We start from the raw sequence: 15625 nt of genomic DNA on the forward strand, positions 1-15625 counted from the left end.
TCCTTCAAAAAAATCATAACATCTTAAAGGAATATCAACTCTCCAGGAATCTATGCAGCATTCCCAGTTGCCCCCTCACCAGTTGTGCCCTTCTGAAGATCAGTATATCTCATCGTATTGGGTGAGCCAACCTCCTTTCTCACTCTGGTATAAATGGGTACCAATTTTCTAGCAGGGAATTGACTGGAGCACACCAGATGACCGCTAGACATTTGGGGCCAAGAGGCGTAAATAGATAATTTATAAAGTTACTTTTCCTTTAATTCTTGGTTCATCACTGTTGAAGTGTAAAACCAGGGCAGCTGTCCTCAATGTGCCATTGTGAGTCAGTACACAGCCCTGCAGCACAGTACTGTTTATTAGTAAAAACAGAAGATCTCTCTTGTACTAGGATTTCAGTTTATCGAAACTGTATGACAGATGCTGAATTTTCAAAGGATTCTTAAGCATTTTCAGTTGAATATCACACTTCAGAAATTTGAGAATTATTGTAAAGATCACAGCAGAGTCAAATTCCAATGCTAGCTTGAATAAATAAAGAAAGCTCATCCATTTACCACTAGACTTTTCAATCTTCCTGGTATGAGCCTTTTAACACTAAACAATAGTCACTGAGGTGAATACTATGTTAATCAAGAAAGAAACTCAAATCTTCAAAGTTTCTCATTAAATGGTCAGCATGTAATTATTTATAAGTCATCAATTCGTTTGTTTTATGTTTTTTCTATTCATGCAGCTGACAGCTAAATACAAAGACTTCCTTGGTACATATAAATTCATTGCTTTTATTTTAGTTTCAAAGCAACTGGAATTAATAAGTAACATTAGTATTTTTAATAGGAAAATTTGTATATTCTTGGCTGGATTTTCCAATCCCTTCCTGCTAAATTTCTTGAGTTTAAAGGAGAAAAGGACTGGAACATTGATCTATGCTAAGATCCCTGTTCCTCTACCACACACCCTGTCTTCCACATGGCAGACCGAACCATGTGAAATTGTTTATCCATTAGGTAGGTAAATGGATATATTTATCATATTTCTGTCAGTCGAACTTTTGATGTCGGGACTGTGCTATTTTCAGGTAACCATCATTTAGAATTTAGCAGAGGCACTCGTTGCAGCAGAGAGGGTGTTTGCTACAACTAAGTGTAGCCATGCACTGATTCCCAACGAGAGGAGAAAATGTGGGGGCTGCATGGGGTGATGGAACGTTACCTATATTTCTGTCAATTCCAGGACTGCAGACATCCTGTACCATGCAGGTTTTTGAGAGGTTTGGCACAAACATCAGCCACCTTTGTTCTGGCAGGATCCCCATTTGACATCAAAGAGCCTGCCCCCAGGATATTAATGACCCAGAAATTTGCCTGGAGATGAGGAAGTATTTCCACGGCAGGCGAAAATCCTGTCCTAGTAGAAATGTATCTCAAGCAGAAAATCATGGTTGCAGAGATCCTAAAAATCTGCAAATGCAACAGAATCATTTATTACTCAACTTTGCTCCTGTAACAACCACTGAAAATCAGTGGCAACTCAAGTGAATGCAGCACAGTTCGTTTAGATCTTGAACTTCATATGCAGAACATACACTTGTTTGTCAACAGACTACTAGGGTTTTACAAGGAATGAAAGGCACCTATACATCTGATGTGCAGTTTTCCATCCTTTCATCAGAACATTTCTGTGTGGGCCCAGACTTCAAGACTTCAAAAGGCTAAGTGCACTGATCTGGAAAACATGGGTCAGTGATGTAGGACACAGATCACGACATCAAGCTCACAGCTTATCAGGATAAATCTAAGCTGTCATCTCTAGGATCTCATTGTGCTGAAGTGATGATACCTGCACTCTGTTGCAATGTGTTTCAATCTTTAAACAACTCAAGGAAAGGGTTACATCCAATTTGAAACAAAGATATTAAGTCTTTATACGTATCAAATTCATTTCGAACACAATTTTATTTACTACTGCATTGTTTTGGTGTAGTATGTGAAATGCAAGCTTTTCAATTCACAGGACACCGCCTATGATTTCAAAAGAGAAGACTCAAAGGTTTGAAATACACTTTAAAATGTTTATAACATGGAATTTGATGGACCAATCAAGTTGCAGGTCAATGCAGCTTGGTGAAGATCCAACTTGGGGCCAGTTCCTGAATATCTTGAATTATTTTTGCAAACTCTCTGGAACTTTCTTTACTGTTGCTGTTGTTATCAATTATGAAGTAAAACTAGATGGAGGAAAGGAATTGGTGGGTTGCTGGGGAGTAGGGAAAAGTTGCAGCATTTGTGTGTTGGAATCATGACTTATTCAAGTATCCCAAATTGAGAGTTGAATTTTCAATTTTGAGCTGAGATGGCAGTAAATTCATCTTTATTGCACCATCACAGTGAAAGTGGTCATGGAACCATCTTTGGTCTATGCCATTCAGAACTGCCAGCTGAGTCTGAAATGGAGTAACGCGGGGAGCACATGTGCAGTGGGGGATTGGGGTAGAGGAGATATGATGTTGTAATTGGATACAAATAAAAAGGAAAGTATTCTAAAAAGAATGTCTTAGCTAAATAGGAACTTATTAAGAGTCACAAAAAATGTAACCTACAATTTGAGGAAATACTTTCATATCAATTGAGATGCAGATTAGATGGTTAAAGCAGTGTCACTATCTCTGTGGTGAAAGATACAAGAGAGGCCAGAGTTGGAGGAACGTAACGTTCTGAAAGAGATTATGGATTGTTCCATCACTTTGACTGATGACTTATCACCAATAAAAAGACCAGTCTAGGTTGATGTCAACTCAAGTGTGACATTAGACATTAGATTGGATCTCAATTTATATAACCAGTTTCAAATACTATATATAAAGTCAGTGTTGGATGGAGGCGTTGTCTTTGTGCCATGCTCAAGTGTCCTGAATCTCTTCTCAAAAATCACTTGATGGCAGTCTTTTCCATTTGAGTGTGTCCAAGGTTGTTTTGTCCCATGAGCTGTGATCTAGTTTTCTAGCTCTGAGGTCAGTTTTCAGTTTGTCTTTATAACAAAGTTTTGGATATTCTTCTGAATTGAAATCCTGCATAAGCACCACATGATCAATCCAGCAAAGCTGAACTCTTATGATACCAGACATAGGGCACTTTACAAGAACCATGGTGCTGTGGATTTTGTCCTGTTATCTGATGTTGCAAATAAATCACAGGTAATAAAGATCGAATGTTTCTAGTTGCTTTATGCAATGTTGGTAAGTTGCCTAAGTCTCATATCCATAACAAAGTGATTTAAGAAACATGCATTGCATGATAGAGTTCCACCTTTGTTCTGAGACAAACTCTGTGCTCTTTCCAAGGTCTGACTGAGTCTGCCAACACTGAGCTTGTTTTTGCCAAGAGATGGTTGATTTCTTCATTCAGTGTAGTGTTATAGAGAGTATACTTCAAAGATAGCAGTACTTCTGTCCTGAATGGAGAGGTGTGTTGTTGAGATGGTGACTGTAGGATCTTGGATATGTGGCCAGAGGTGGGTTGTTTGATCTCTGTCTTCTTCACTGTAACTGCCCTGAGGCCAGGGCAAAGCCATAACCAAGCTACTGAATGACCTCTGGAGTGTGTGCTATGATAGTGCAGTCATCGCTAAGGAAGAGGTTGTTCAGCAGCTGTTTAGTAACCTTTGTATAAGCCTTGAGTCTTTACAGAATTGCTGCACTCCTGTGATAAGATCTTTGAGTGTGTACAGAAACAGGCCTGAGAAGTTTATAGCAATCAAAGCTGGAAACAACACATGGCCTTGCTTGGCGTCATTGGTGACAGGAAAGGCATCCAATGACTTACCATTTTGTATCAAACTACCCATCATACCTTCATGAAATGAGCGAATATATTGATCAACTGTTCATGGCAGTCATACTTGACAGAACCTTCCACAGGCCTTCCTGGTTTCTGGTGTCAGAAGTCTTGATCAGGTCAATAGGCACCCATTATTGTCTTATTCTGTTTAGGGTCATTTTTGAATGCTCTGGGACGTGGGTTTGAATCCCAACAATGCACATGGTTAAATTTAAATATAATAAAATCTGAAATTAAAAGCTAATCTAATGGCGACCAAACCTATCTGGTTCACTAAGGCTCTTTAAGGAAGGAAATCTGCCACCCTTACCTGGTCTGACCTACTTGTGAGTCCAAATCCCTAGCAATGTAGCTGACTGTTATCTGCCCTCTGGGCAATTAGGGATGGGTAATAAATGCTGTCCTAGCCAACAATACGCACAACTCAAAAGTTCACCTCAGGGCTAAATAGATTGACAAAACAAACAGACTGGTTCAAACAGAGATAGTGACTGGGAAAGTGAGTGGAACCCATGGCTAGGGAATGGAATATGTTTTTGAGACTGAAGGCAAGATCTTTTGCAAGGATCACTTCTAATTTCATTTTTGTCTCATTGTCTTTCCATAACCTTATCATTAAGTAGGGATACAAACTGCAGAAAATAATTTAAATAACATTTCATCAGTTACCAAAGCACTACGTAAAATAGTTACTACAAGGTGTCTCATGGAAAGATGGACAAGAATATCAGAGCATGAGTTCTTTGATGAACTGAAATTTGATAGCTACCATGATTGATGGGAGGTGACGGCCTGGTGGTATTATCGCTGGACTGTTAATTCAGAGACCCGGATAATGTTCTGGGGACCTGGGTTTGAATACCACCATGGCAGATGGTGGAATTTGAATTCAATAAATATCTGGAATTAAGAATCTAATGATGACTGTGAATCGATTGTCAGGAAAACCCATCTGGTTCACTAATGCCCTTCAGGGAAGGAAACTGCCATCCTTACCTGATCTGGCCTACATGTGACTCCAGACTCACAGCAATGTGGTTGACTCTTAACTGCCCTCTGGGCAATTAGGGGCAATAAATGCTGCCTGGCCAGCGACACCCCTCATTCCGTGAATGAATAAAAGAAAAAAAATGTATACCCTACATCAACTTTAGCACAGAAAAGCATCCCAAGATGAACCACAAAGGGAGTAAGAAATTAATACCAAACCTTTGTGGAACAGTAAAGAAAGGTAGTAAAATCTGAGTTGAAAAATTGAGATTTAGGGTGACCTCTAAATGTGAAAAGAGAAGTCAGCCATGATTAAGTGATTGTATTTTCACCTCCAACTTTCTCGCCAGATATTTGAGTACCAGATCTGGGTTAACTATCCAATACAGTTCTGAAGGATTGCTGCATCTTGGGAGGACTTGGATGATTCTGTGCTACTGGAATTGATAAGTTATAATAACTGTCAAGGATAATTGAACTTATTCTATTCGTGGAGGCGGCCGAAATTAGAGTCCAAAAACAAAGATAATCACTGTCAAAGCCAGTCAGGAATTTGGAAGAAAATTCTTTAAACAGAGACTGGTTAGAATGTAGAACCTAGTACCATTATGGGTAGCTGAAACTGCTAGCATGAAAATATTTAAAGTTGGATAAACATACAGGGAAGAAAGGAATAGGAGATTAAGCTGACAGGGTTAGATAAAGAAAAGTAGAAAGAAGCTCGTGCACAGAATAAACATCGATTTCTACTCCAATATGGAGCAGTTTGACTTAACAGTTTGTTTTTGTGTTGTACATTCTATGCAATTTTGAAGGAAGGGTATTCTCCCTAATACTCTGTATAATATTTATCCCTCAACAAATACGACTAAAATTGATTGTCTGCTTGTTATCAGTGGTATTTGTGGGACCTTGCAGTACATGAATTGGCTGCCTCATCTCCTACTTTACAATAGTGGCCAGCTTCAAAGTACATCATTGGATGCAATCTATTCCTCTTAGGAGGGCTGCAAGAGAAATCCTCACATCTGTCAAGAAACATCATCATGCACCTTTATAAAAAGGCTTGACTTGCCAAGCTTTCCACACTGACAGGTGAGAAGCCCTCCACATTAGTATCCTGCTGTTTGGTGATAAACTGATAGAGGCAGGAGCACCTTAGAGAAGTGACAGAATGCTCAGATCTCAGACAGAAAAGAAATAGAAGAATTTTGCTGAAAGAAGGTTTCCAGCTACTTCAAATAATCAAACAATTTTGTTTTCCTGAACCCAGTTCACTAGTTTTCCTTTGGAATTTGTATGTTTAAAAAATGCTATCCCATTGACTCGAACAAATGACAACAAAAGAAACAATGCAAACATTTAGCATTTATTTTGAAGTAACCATTGGTACTTTCTCCTCAGTCTCTGATGGTGATGCTTCACACCACAAACAACAACAATTATTCTTCGTAGAATAATTGATCCAATGACACATGTCATACAATTTCAGCTGTATATGTTCTTAGCAACAACATGGAGCCAATTTTCTTCTACTTAATGTCACTTACACACTAATTCCTGAGCCATTAAGGATAATAAAAGTCTCTGTTCATTTGTGTATGATGCTTACATTTTAGGAAGCTTTATGTAAGTAAAGAATGATTCCACTTACAGGATTCAGACTCTTTATCACATTTAAATACGATCATGGTTGAACTGATTGTAATCTCAAAACCATGTTTCCATTAATTTCTGAAAAGCTTTCCATCCCTTGTTTACCAAAGTATCTATCTGCCTCTATCTTAAAAATATTCAATTACTCTGATTCCAACACCTATTCAGGAAGAGAATTCAATGACACTCTGTGAGAAAATATTTTGTCTGATTTCTGTTCTGGAAAGACAACCCTTATTTTTAAATAGTGATCACTTTTTACAGATTCTTCCAAAAAAGGAAACATCATCTCAACCTGTAACCTGTCATGACCCCTCAAGATCTATATGTTTCAATTGAATCACCTCTTACTTTTCTAAACACAAACCTTTTCTCCTAAGACAATTGGTCAATAATCTGATAAATCTTCTTTGAACTGCTTCCAATGGATTTACATCCTTCGTTAAATAATTTGGCCAATACGGTACATGTTTCACCAGGGCCCTATATAACTGAAAAATTGCCTCCCTATTTTTATATTCAACTTCTCTTACAATAAATGAGAAAGTTCTTTCAGCTTTCCTAACTACTTTCTGCACCTGCATACTAGCCTTTTGTGATTCATGAACTAGGACACACAGGTCCTTCTGCACCTCAGATCTCTGCAATCTCTCACCATTTAGATAATTTGCTTCTTTTGTATTCTTTCTATCAAAATGAACAGTTCACATTTTCTCACATTATACTTCAACATACACAATTTACAAACAGTATATTTTATGGTACGATATTGTAGTGGCAATCTACATCCTCCTACATCTTTTCCCCGCTGCACAGATCTCCCATGTCCGAGTGTAGCAGCAACCTCTGGAACGGGAAGTCAGTTCATCGACACACTGATCCCTACGTGTGGAACCTCTGAACAGCTGTGAGGCTGCGAAACTTAGAAAGAACACCAGCAGTAATGATAACAGTGAATTCAACAGTTTAATAAATTCTGCGGGAATGTTTTCCTACCTTGGCAGTTACGTCCATTGGATGCCAGTGTGTAACCAGCCACTGGACAAGCACACTGGAAGCTGCCTGGAGTATTGATACAGCGATAAGAGCAAATGTTGCCTCCAGCAGGTAATGCACATTCATCAATGTCTATAACCAGATGAAAAGAAATACACAGTTAGAAATAGTCAATTGACACAAGAGATCACAAGTGATATAATGGAGGAGCTGGCAATAAACCTATTGAGATATATTAAAGGGACTTAGCGATCTGCTCTAGAGGTACTCTGATGTAGTGTGAACAGAATTTAGTCTGTTTTCTTTTTATTCTTTACATATTTCAGCTCTCTGTTGAATAGGTTAATTTATATTACTCAAATGTGATTGATTGGATATCATCCATCCTCTATTAGCTTTGCTAAGTGACCTAGGCTTTCAGTATTAGAATATGGCTGAGCAATGGGAGCAATACAACCTCGTTCATCAAAATCAAAAAATCTCAATGGCAACAAAACCCATCTGGCCCACCGATTGCATCCTCCAACATTTCTACTCCTAGTCCAGCATTCAACAACATTTTGAACTGCCCAAGATATTTATTCCACAACCAATTTTGGTTGATTATTTCAAACTTCAATCTTAACTTTTCAAGCAAAGACATTTTTTCATGATCTGCTTTCAGTTTACTTGTGTAAACTTTACAAATGTAGGTTTATGTTCTACTGCACTAGTTTGACTGATCTTAAAGTCATATCCTGGGTTCATCTTAACTCTGCCAATTAGTGTTTTATATACATCAAAGTGGGTAGTCATGTGTTTTTCTTTCTATAGTGTAGAGTTTAATCCCTTTTCTATCACACAACAGAAAACATTAAATAATGGCCCTGTGTGAACTTAGCTGCTTTACCTCCTCTCCAACCCAGGGGTGCTGTGTCCAGTTACAACACACAACACTTGATTGGGATCAGGTCACTCACCTCAGGAAGGGATAATACTAGGAAATTATATAATTCAGCTTCACACCATACAGCAGAGTTAATAACAGGTCCTTCCAAGCTATTCAGGGGATAACTTTAGCATGATTTTATTGTAGCCATTATACTGCAGTGTAAGAGGAAAGTTGAGTTTATATGACTTCATAGTCAAGTTTTTGAGAGCTGCAGTACAAAATAGATGGGCACAAGCTCTGGATTTCTGTTCAAATCAGGTAATTAGCTTAATTTGGCAGAGATGGAGAGAGAATTCTGATTTATTTGAAATTAGACTTTGAGAGAGTGTATGCAAGGTGACTGTCTTTATTAGGGTGGCAATAAAAACAACAACAATTGTGAACTTCCAAAGACAAATGTAACACGAACAGATGTGTTACAAGGTTCCCTGGAGAGTGACCAACAGAAAAGGTCAATCATCTCCAAATACAGGCTCCAACAAATGCTGGTTGGTTCAGAGTTCAGCAAGTAATTCTAAAGCAAATAAACCTTGTGATGTGATACTAAGCCATAGTACAGAGTTTAATCTGCTATCTATGCTGAATCTCAGCTGGGCTCTTATAGTTTGCCCAAATATCACTATGATAAAGAAGAGGAAGAGAAACAGTGGTAGCAGTCAGAAAACAGTACTTACCTGGGACTTCCTCTATAGTTGAATATCTTGTCGCATACTTGCAGTATGGTATTAGATGGTTAATTATAGAATCCCTACATGTGGAAAGAGGCCATTCAGCCCATTGAGTCCACACCAACCCTCCGAAAAGCATCCCACCCAGATCCCCTACCTCATTCCCATAACCCCACATTAACCATGGCAATCCCACCTAGCCTGTACACTACAGACAATTTAGCATGGCCAATCCATCTAACCTCGACATCTTTGGACTGTGGGAAGAAACTGGAGCACCTGGAGGAATCTCACGCAGGCACAGGGAGAACATGCAAACTCCACACTGTCACCTAAGGGTGGAATCAAACCCAGGTCTCTGATGCTGTGAGGCAGCAGTGCTAACCACTGAGCCACCATGCCACAATAAATCAGTAACAGCATAGGAATATGGCCCAGGCTCAAAGTTGTGGAATAAATGGTTAACTGTTACTTTACTCTAAGTTAGCTTATGAGGAGGCATGAAAGGAGCTATGTCACTGTGACTGCAGATTACATGGAACTGGAGCTCAAGTGTGTCGGAGTCCAGAAGATCTCCTCTATTTCTATCCCTTGTATATAGTTCTGTTTAATAAAATTATTAGTCTTCACCTATGAGGATGCAGACCTGCTGCATAGTATCAATGGAGACTAGAGCTACAGAACCAGTGGCAAGAGGAAATGAAGCCCAGAAGCACACCAGTTCTACGGGTGAAGACTGGAGCCAGTCTCATGATCCAACCCTCAAAATATTGGAAGCACCTGAAGAGAAACTCAGCAGATACAGGAAGCAGCAAGTGATGGATGTTAAGGAACACCTAAGCACTGAACCAAGGAGATGAAAAGCTTGCACAAAAGCTGAAAAAGTGCAAGAGAAAGGCCATACCAGACTACACAGCAAGCAATAAGAATCAATGCAAGAAACAGAAAATTACAGTGAATCAGAAGCCTTTAACGGATGGTGAAAACTCAAGGACTCAGACAGTCTGCTCAGAGAGCATGTGAGAAAGCAGGGCATTGTCAATGTCATTAAGTGACGCAATTCAATTCGTATCATAGAGACTCAAGAAGGACAAGAGTGAGATCAGTGTACAGCTGCATTGGCAGTACAGAAAAGAAGAAGACAAACCATAGTAGTCTGCAATTCTTCTTGGGGGAGACGGCAGACCTACAAGAAATATTCAACTTCCCTGATTCTCCAGACTCTCAAGACAATTTCTAGCATGAAGAAATCATGGTTAATGGCATGAAAACTCATGTTAAGTTGGATACAGGTGCTGACGTGTCTATTCTTTCAATGCCAGAAGAACTAAAGGTATCGAAAGGGTTCTTAAAAAGAGTCATATTAGACTCAAAAGGTTGACTCTGTTTCTCTCTCTACAGATGCTGCCAGACCAGCTGAGTTTCACCAGCATTTTCCTGTCACTCATGCTGCTCATTTAGGGGAAGCAATGACTTATACTTCCTGTACTCTCGAATACAGGAGTTACCCATTCATAAAGTATCTGCTGTCTCTTTTGGGGAGAGTTGTCCCTTATTAAGGAAGGTAAAGAAGTAAAATTATCCGCTTATTTCACAGGACCCACCAAGGACATGCCGCAACAACAACTGCAATTACAGTTTGATGAAGAAGTATCTCCCTGTAACGAAGACTGGACCACTACAGGGAAGCAAAAAGATAACCTTATACTAGTTCAATCATGAATGAAAACAAATGAAGCTTCAAACATTTCATAGCTAGCAAAGTTGACACAACATCAACAGTGTCTTAGGTTGCAGAGCTAGAAAATTACCTTCAATTATGCATGCTAGAGATCTCATTATTTAGATTCATGGACTTAGCAGAAGCCACCTGTATACAATGCATTTTTATATTCATGCACAGAGAACATCAACATGAATCTCATACATTAATGCTTGAAAACAATATACTGCACAGGGTGACCTGGAGGTGGGTGTATAACAAATGCCTAAGGATATCTGTGCTATGTCTTTATAGACACCAACTGAAAAAAATACATAAAACATTAATAGAATAGTGTAGTACACCAACTGATACATTGTCATTGAACATTTGAGATTTAGAATAGCATTTAGTTTATGCTGACTTTCTACTGGCTATAAGCATCTGGAGTGATAATACCTATGGACCTTTGTGAATTTCCCTACATGGTGCACCAAGCTAATCAGTGAAGTTCAGACAGTATTATCATCATCTACATTACCTTCACATGTTATCCCATCTGCATCACTGAGCTGGTAACCACGGCGGCAGTAACACTGGTATGAGCCAAAGACATTCGCACATTCCTGACTGCAGGGATTGTGTTCACATTCATTTACATCTAAAAGCACAGAACAAAAGATAAAAAAAGAGGTCAAGCACTAGTTTTATTTTCATCTCTCATCAGAAATGTGAAGCAAATTAAATGTCATAAATGACTCACACAAGGCTGGCATAGTTTCTATGTGTCCACAGTGATAGCACCTATGTATCTTAAACTGGATCTGTGTGTGTATCCACCAATTAACCAGAACAGCAATTGGTGGGGAATAAGAGCAAGACAGCCTTTTTTGAAAGAGAAATGTAAACTTGTTCTGGTGATAAAGAGCTATCTCCCAGGAAATGCCAGAATGGGAAATAATAATATAGTCATATCATTACTGGGTTAGTAATTCAGACATGAGTTCAAATCCTACCACAGCAGCTGCTGGAATTTTAATTCATGAATCTGGAATAAAAAGAAGTAATGATGATCACAAAACTATCATAATAAAAAGATGGTTCACTAATGCTTTTCAAACAAATCCTTTGTCATTCTCACCTAAATGCAGTGGCCTCTTCAGTGTCTCTCTGAGAGGCACTCAGTTGTATTAAATTGCTACAGAAAAAAAATACTGTAGGTCTACTTACACTACATGACCTGCAGTGGTTCAAGCAGCTAGCTCAAATCTTCTTAAAGGCAATTAGGAATGGGCAATAAATACTGGCCTTGCCAGTAATGCTCAGATACCCATGAATGGATAAAAGAAAATGTCCTTGTTATTGAATAGTAGCATTTGGAATTGTAGATTCCTGCTATAATGAAAAAAAGCGATCCTCTGATGCTCAGTTCTTATTATGATAAAATGATTTTCAACTATCTGAAATCTTAGTTTGCATTGCTAATGGTAGAGAAGCATTTTTTTGATCACATGAGGTATTGTTGAGTAAGAAAATGTTTTATTTTTAATGATCAGCCAGTAAGTTATTAAGCAGTGTAATACCTTCACAGTTTCTCGCATCAACTGAAAGTTTAAAGCCTTTGCTGCAGCTGCAGTAGTAGGAACCTGGAGTGTTCTCACAATTGTGGGCACAGAGGCGTCCTGGATAACGCCTGCATTCATTTTCATCTGACAGAAGAAGAAGCACAAAGTTCAGGACGAAGGGAACAATAGTTTCATGAAACTGAAATGAACAGCATACAATTTATAAACCTTTCCATAATGCATGGAGGCAAATCACAAGAGGGCTACACTGAATTTATTATTCGAGAAGAAAATACAGTTGAAGAAGCCCCACTACCTGCTGACATTAACACCATTATTTTGCAAGCTGCCATCTCATAAGCAACTCTACCAGTGTCTCAATAATAGTCTCAAACAGAGATAAAATTGGATAGTGCCAGGATAGGCAAGCTCACAGTTTGGGGAGGGAACCATTACTTGAGTAAAGCTGTTTGGGGAAGGCAAATCTGAAAATGGTTTCAAGATTAAGTTACAATATTCAACACCTTGGACAACAGCTAAGCAAGACCTAGGTCACAGCTATACTAAAATCATTATTCAACATTGTGCTTACCTTAAGCCACACAAGGTTAAAAGGGGACTATACTAATGAAAAAGGCTTTTAAAAAACATTTCCTCTGATTTATTTATGAACATGAATGATGCAAACATTTCAGGCTGTCCTCTAACAAAGAAAAAGTTGCCTGAACAGAAAGAGAAAACTTATTTAGATGTACTATGTAACATCTCTCACATAAAATATAAAAGGGCAATGATTCTTCCAAACATTGTTTTTCTTATGCTTTCCATTTCATATGTTCTTTCCAACTCTTGTCTAAGGGACTTCACCCTAGTCAAATGTATCATCAATAAGAACCACTCTAGTGCACATGGGTAAGTGCTTTAGCTGTGACATGCACCCTATCAGTCCTGCAGGTTCATGTTCCAATTACTAATCCACTTGGTAAACTGAAGTATGAACTAAATATCACCACTGTGGAGAAATATTTAAAGCTGGAGTACTTCACAAAAAAAGATTTTGGCAAAAGATTTGCTCTTTGCAAACCAAGATAATCTGTTGCTCAGCACTGCGACATCTGAGTCAGATGTTTGTGGGTTTGCAGGTTAATATTCCAATGCAGTACTGAGGGAGCAGGCTATCGGGGGCTGTCTTTGGATGAGGTGTCCTTTGGATGAACTTGTGTCCTTTGGCCACTCTCAGCAATATCTCATGGCACCGTTCAAAAAAGATCAGGACAGCTCACCCCTGTGTCCTTGGCAACATTCATCCCTCAGTAAATTTCAACATAAACAGGTTATCTTCTTGTTGTCGCAGTCCTGTTTATGGCATTTTACTATGCACATTTCCTACATTACAAAATTAATTACACAGCAAAAAAAACTTTATTATCCTTACACAACTTTGAAATATCCACAAATCTTGAAAGGTGCTGTATAAGTGCAAGTTTTTTCTTTCAATGTTGATACAATGTGCAAGGATGTTATGGTTAATTCAAAACATCATTAAGCATGGTTGAACACAGCATCTGATAGGCACAAACTTTCTTTCAGAAGCATGGGAACACCTTAAAAATTAATTCGATATATTCCCTAATAATTTTGACCCTTCAACACATCCCAACATGTCCATATGACCATTCTTTTATAGACTACTCGTCCCTTCCTGCTTCTGCCTTGCACTTCGGTCACTACCTTAGATCCACCCACTGCCACATTGTGGTTTGATTACAGAAATGTTCTAATCAGTTTTTCTTCATCCTCTAAAATTCAACCCTGCAACAAGACATTAATCATAAGTTTAGCATTAATGACAGCCAGGTCAAGTAACAATGACACTTGAGCATGTCTTCAATCTCTACTTGTGGTTCTAAGCTATAACTCAGAATAGAAGTGGAACTACCAGACAAGTTCTATTGCATTTGTAAAGTTTTAGAATAATAGCCTTTGCTAGCTATGTATGTATCCCACTTACCAACACATGTTCTGGAAATGCTGTTGAAGTAATATCCAACCTTGCAATCACAGCGAAAACTGCCAGGAGAATTGATGCAGGAATGCCCTTCACCACAAGGATTTTGTAAACCTACACATTCATCAATGTCTGCAAGATAAGCAAAAAAGCTTGAAATTATACAAGATTAATTAAAAGTTACCATATGTGAGGTATTTTTGACAGGTGGCTTTAGGAGCAAAAATGTGCACTTTTTGTCTTTTGTCTTTCATGCTTCCTGCACGGAGTTTTGCATTGCTGGGAACAGGGTAAAGTGTTCAGCCACTAGTTCAATGACTTTTCATGGTCACCACCACTACCCCACCTCCTGCAGCCTACCATGCCCTCCAATGCGGTCCTGCACTCTTACCACACAACTTGGGTTTCCACCCCATCAACTGTTCTCATCCTACCTCTGCAAATATCACTGATTCCACGCTCCCCAGACGTGACCTCCCTCCTCCTTCAGTCATCCTCCTGATTCCACAACAGGTCCCTGGATTCCTCTTGAAAGATCACCAGAAGGACCCCCTAGGGCCCATTTCAATAAGCAGCCCCTAGTCATGAATATGACCCCTAACTGCTGTGTTTGCAGCTCCCTAACTGATAGTACACAATTCTCCTGGCTGCTTGTGCTAGCTGTACAGGGCTGACCATTGAATAGTCCCTGAACTGACTGGGATAGATGCACTGACTGTGAATCTTGCAAGTAGATGACGACCATCTGAACCTCTTGAACTGTGCCCATGACTGAAAGTACCAGGACCCCTGACCAACAGCTGCGCCCTGCCTTCACTGGAATGAGAACTCACCCCTGTCAGTTTCTAACATGGTGATTTGATTGAATACACATGCAGCGTGTTTGTCGTGTGGTAAGTTGGCACATGCTTTTGAGTGTTAGATTGACACCTCAGTGTGCCATGAAGCAAGATGGCCCTGCTACCTGGACAGATCCCTACATGCATGAGAAGCAGCCTGTCTAAGCTAAAGAGCAGTTTAGTGCAATAGTAGTGACAGCCTTTGGCTCTAGCTGAATTGCCACCATACTAACAGACATGGCATGGCACGGCATGGGTGCTGTGAGCATACAGATAGATGCTAAGTAAGCACATTTGAAGTGAGCAAGCCAACAATCCCTGAGATGCAGCCTGATCAAATCCTTGAACTGGATGCCTGCTGTTGTTTGCAAAGTATCCTTGCAGAAGTATGCCCTGCAATGCAAGTCGATACTTCCTAAATGGTCTGCAAG

At 39.3% G+C, this 15625-nt stretch overlaps 1 protein-coding gene across 3 annotated transcripts in view; it reads right to left on the reverse strand.

Moving 5' to 3' along the window:
* The window catches only part of fbln1 (fibulin 1), a 150879-nt gene that overhangs the window by 60626 nt on the left and 74628 nt on the right, over nucleotides 1-15625 (reverse strand). For all 3 annotated transcript variants that reach the window (XM_048607709.1, XM_020534456.2, XM_048607710.1), the window contains exons 10-13: nucleotides 14359-14487; nucleotides 12366-12491; nucleotides 11324-11443; nucleotides 7482-7613 (exon numbers count right to left, since the gene is read on the reverse strand). In XM_048607709.1, coding sequence (XP_048463666.1) covers nucleotides 7482-7613; nucleotides 11324-11443; nucleotides 12366-12491; nucleotides 14359-14487 — 507 coding nt within the window. The remainder of the gene's footprint in view (nucleotides 1-7481; nucleotides 7614-11323; nucleotides 11444-12365; nucleotides 12492-14358; nucleotides 14488-15625) is intronic.

This window comes from Rhincodon typus, chromosome 18 (genome assembly GCF_021869965.1).
Source record: "Rhincodon typus isolate 14 chromosome 18, sRhiTyp1.1, whole genome shotgun sequence".
Lineage (NCBI taxonomy): Eukaryota > Metazoa > Chordata > Chondrichthyes > Orectolobiformes > Rhincodontidae > Rhincodon > Rhincodon typus.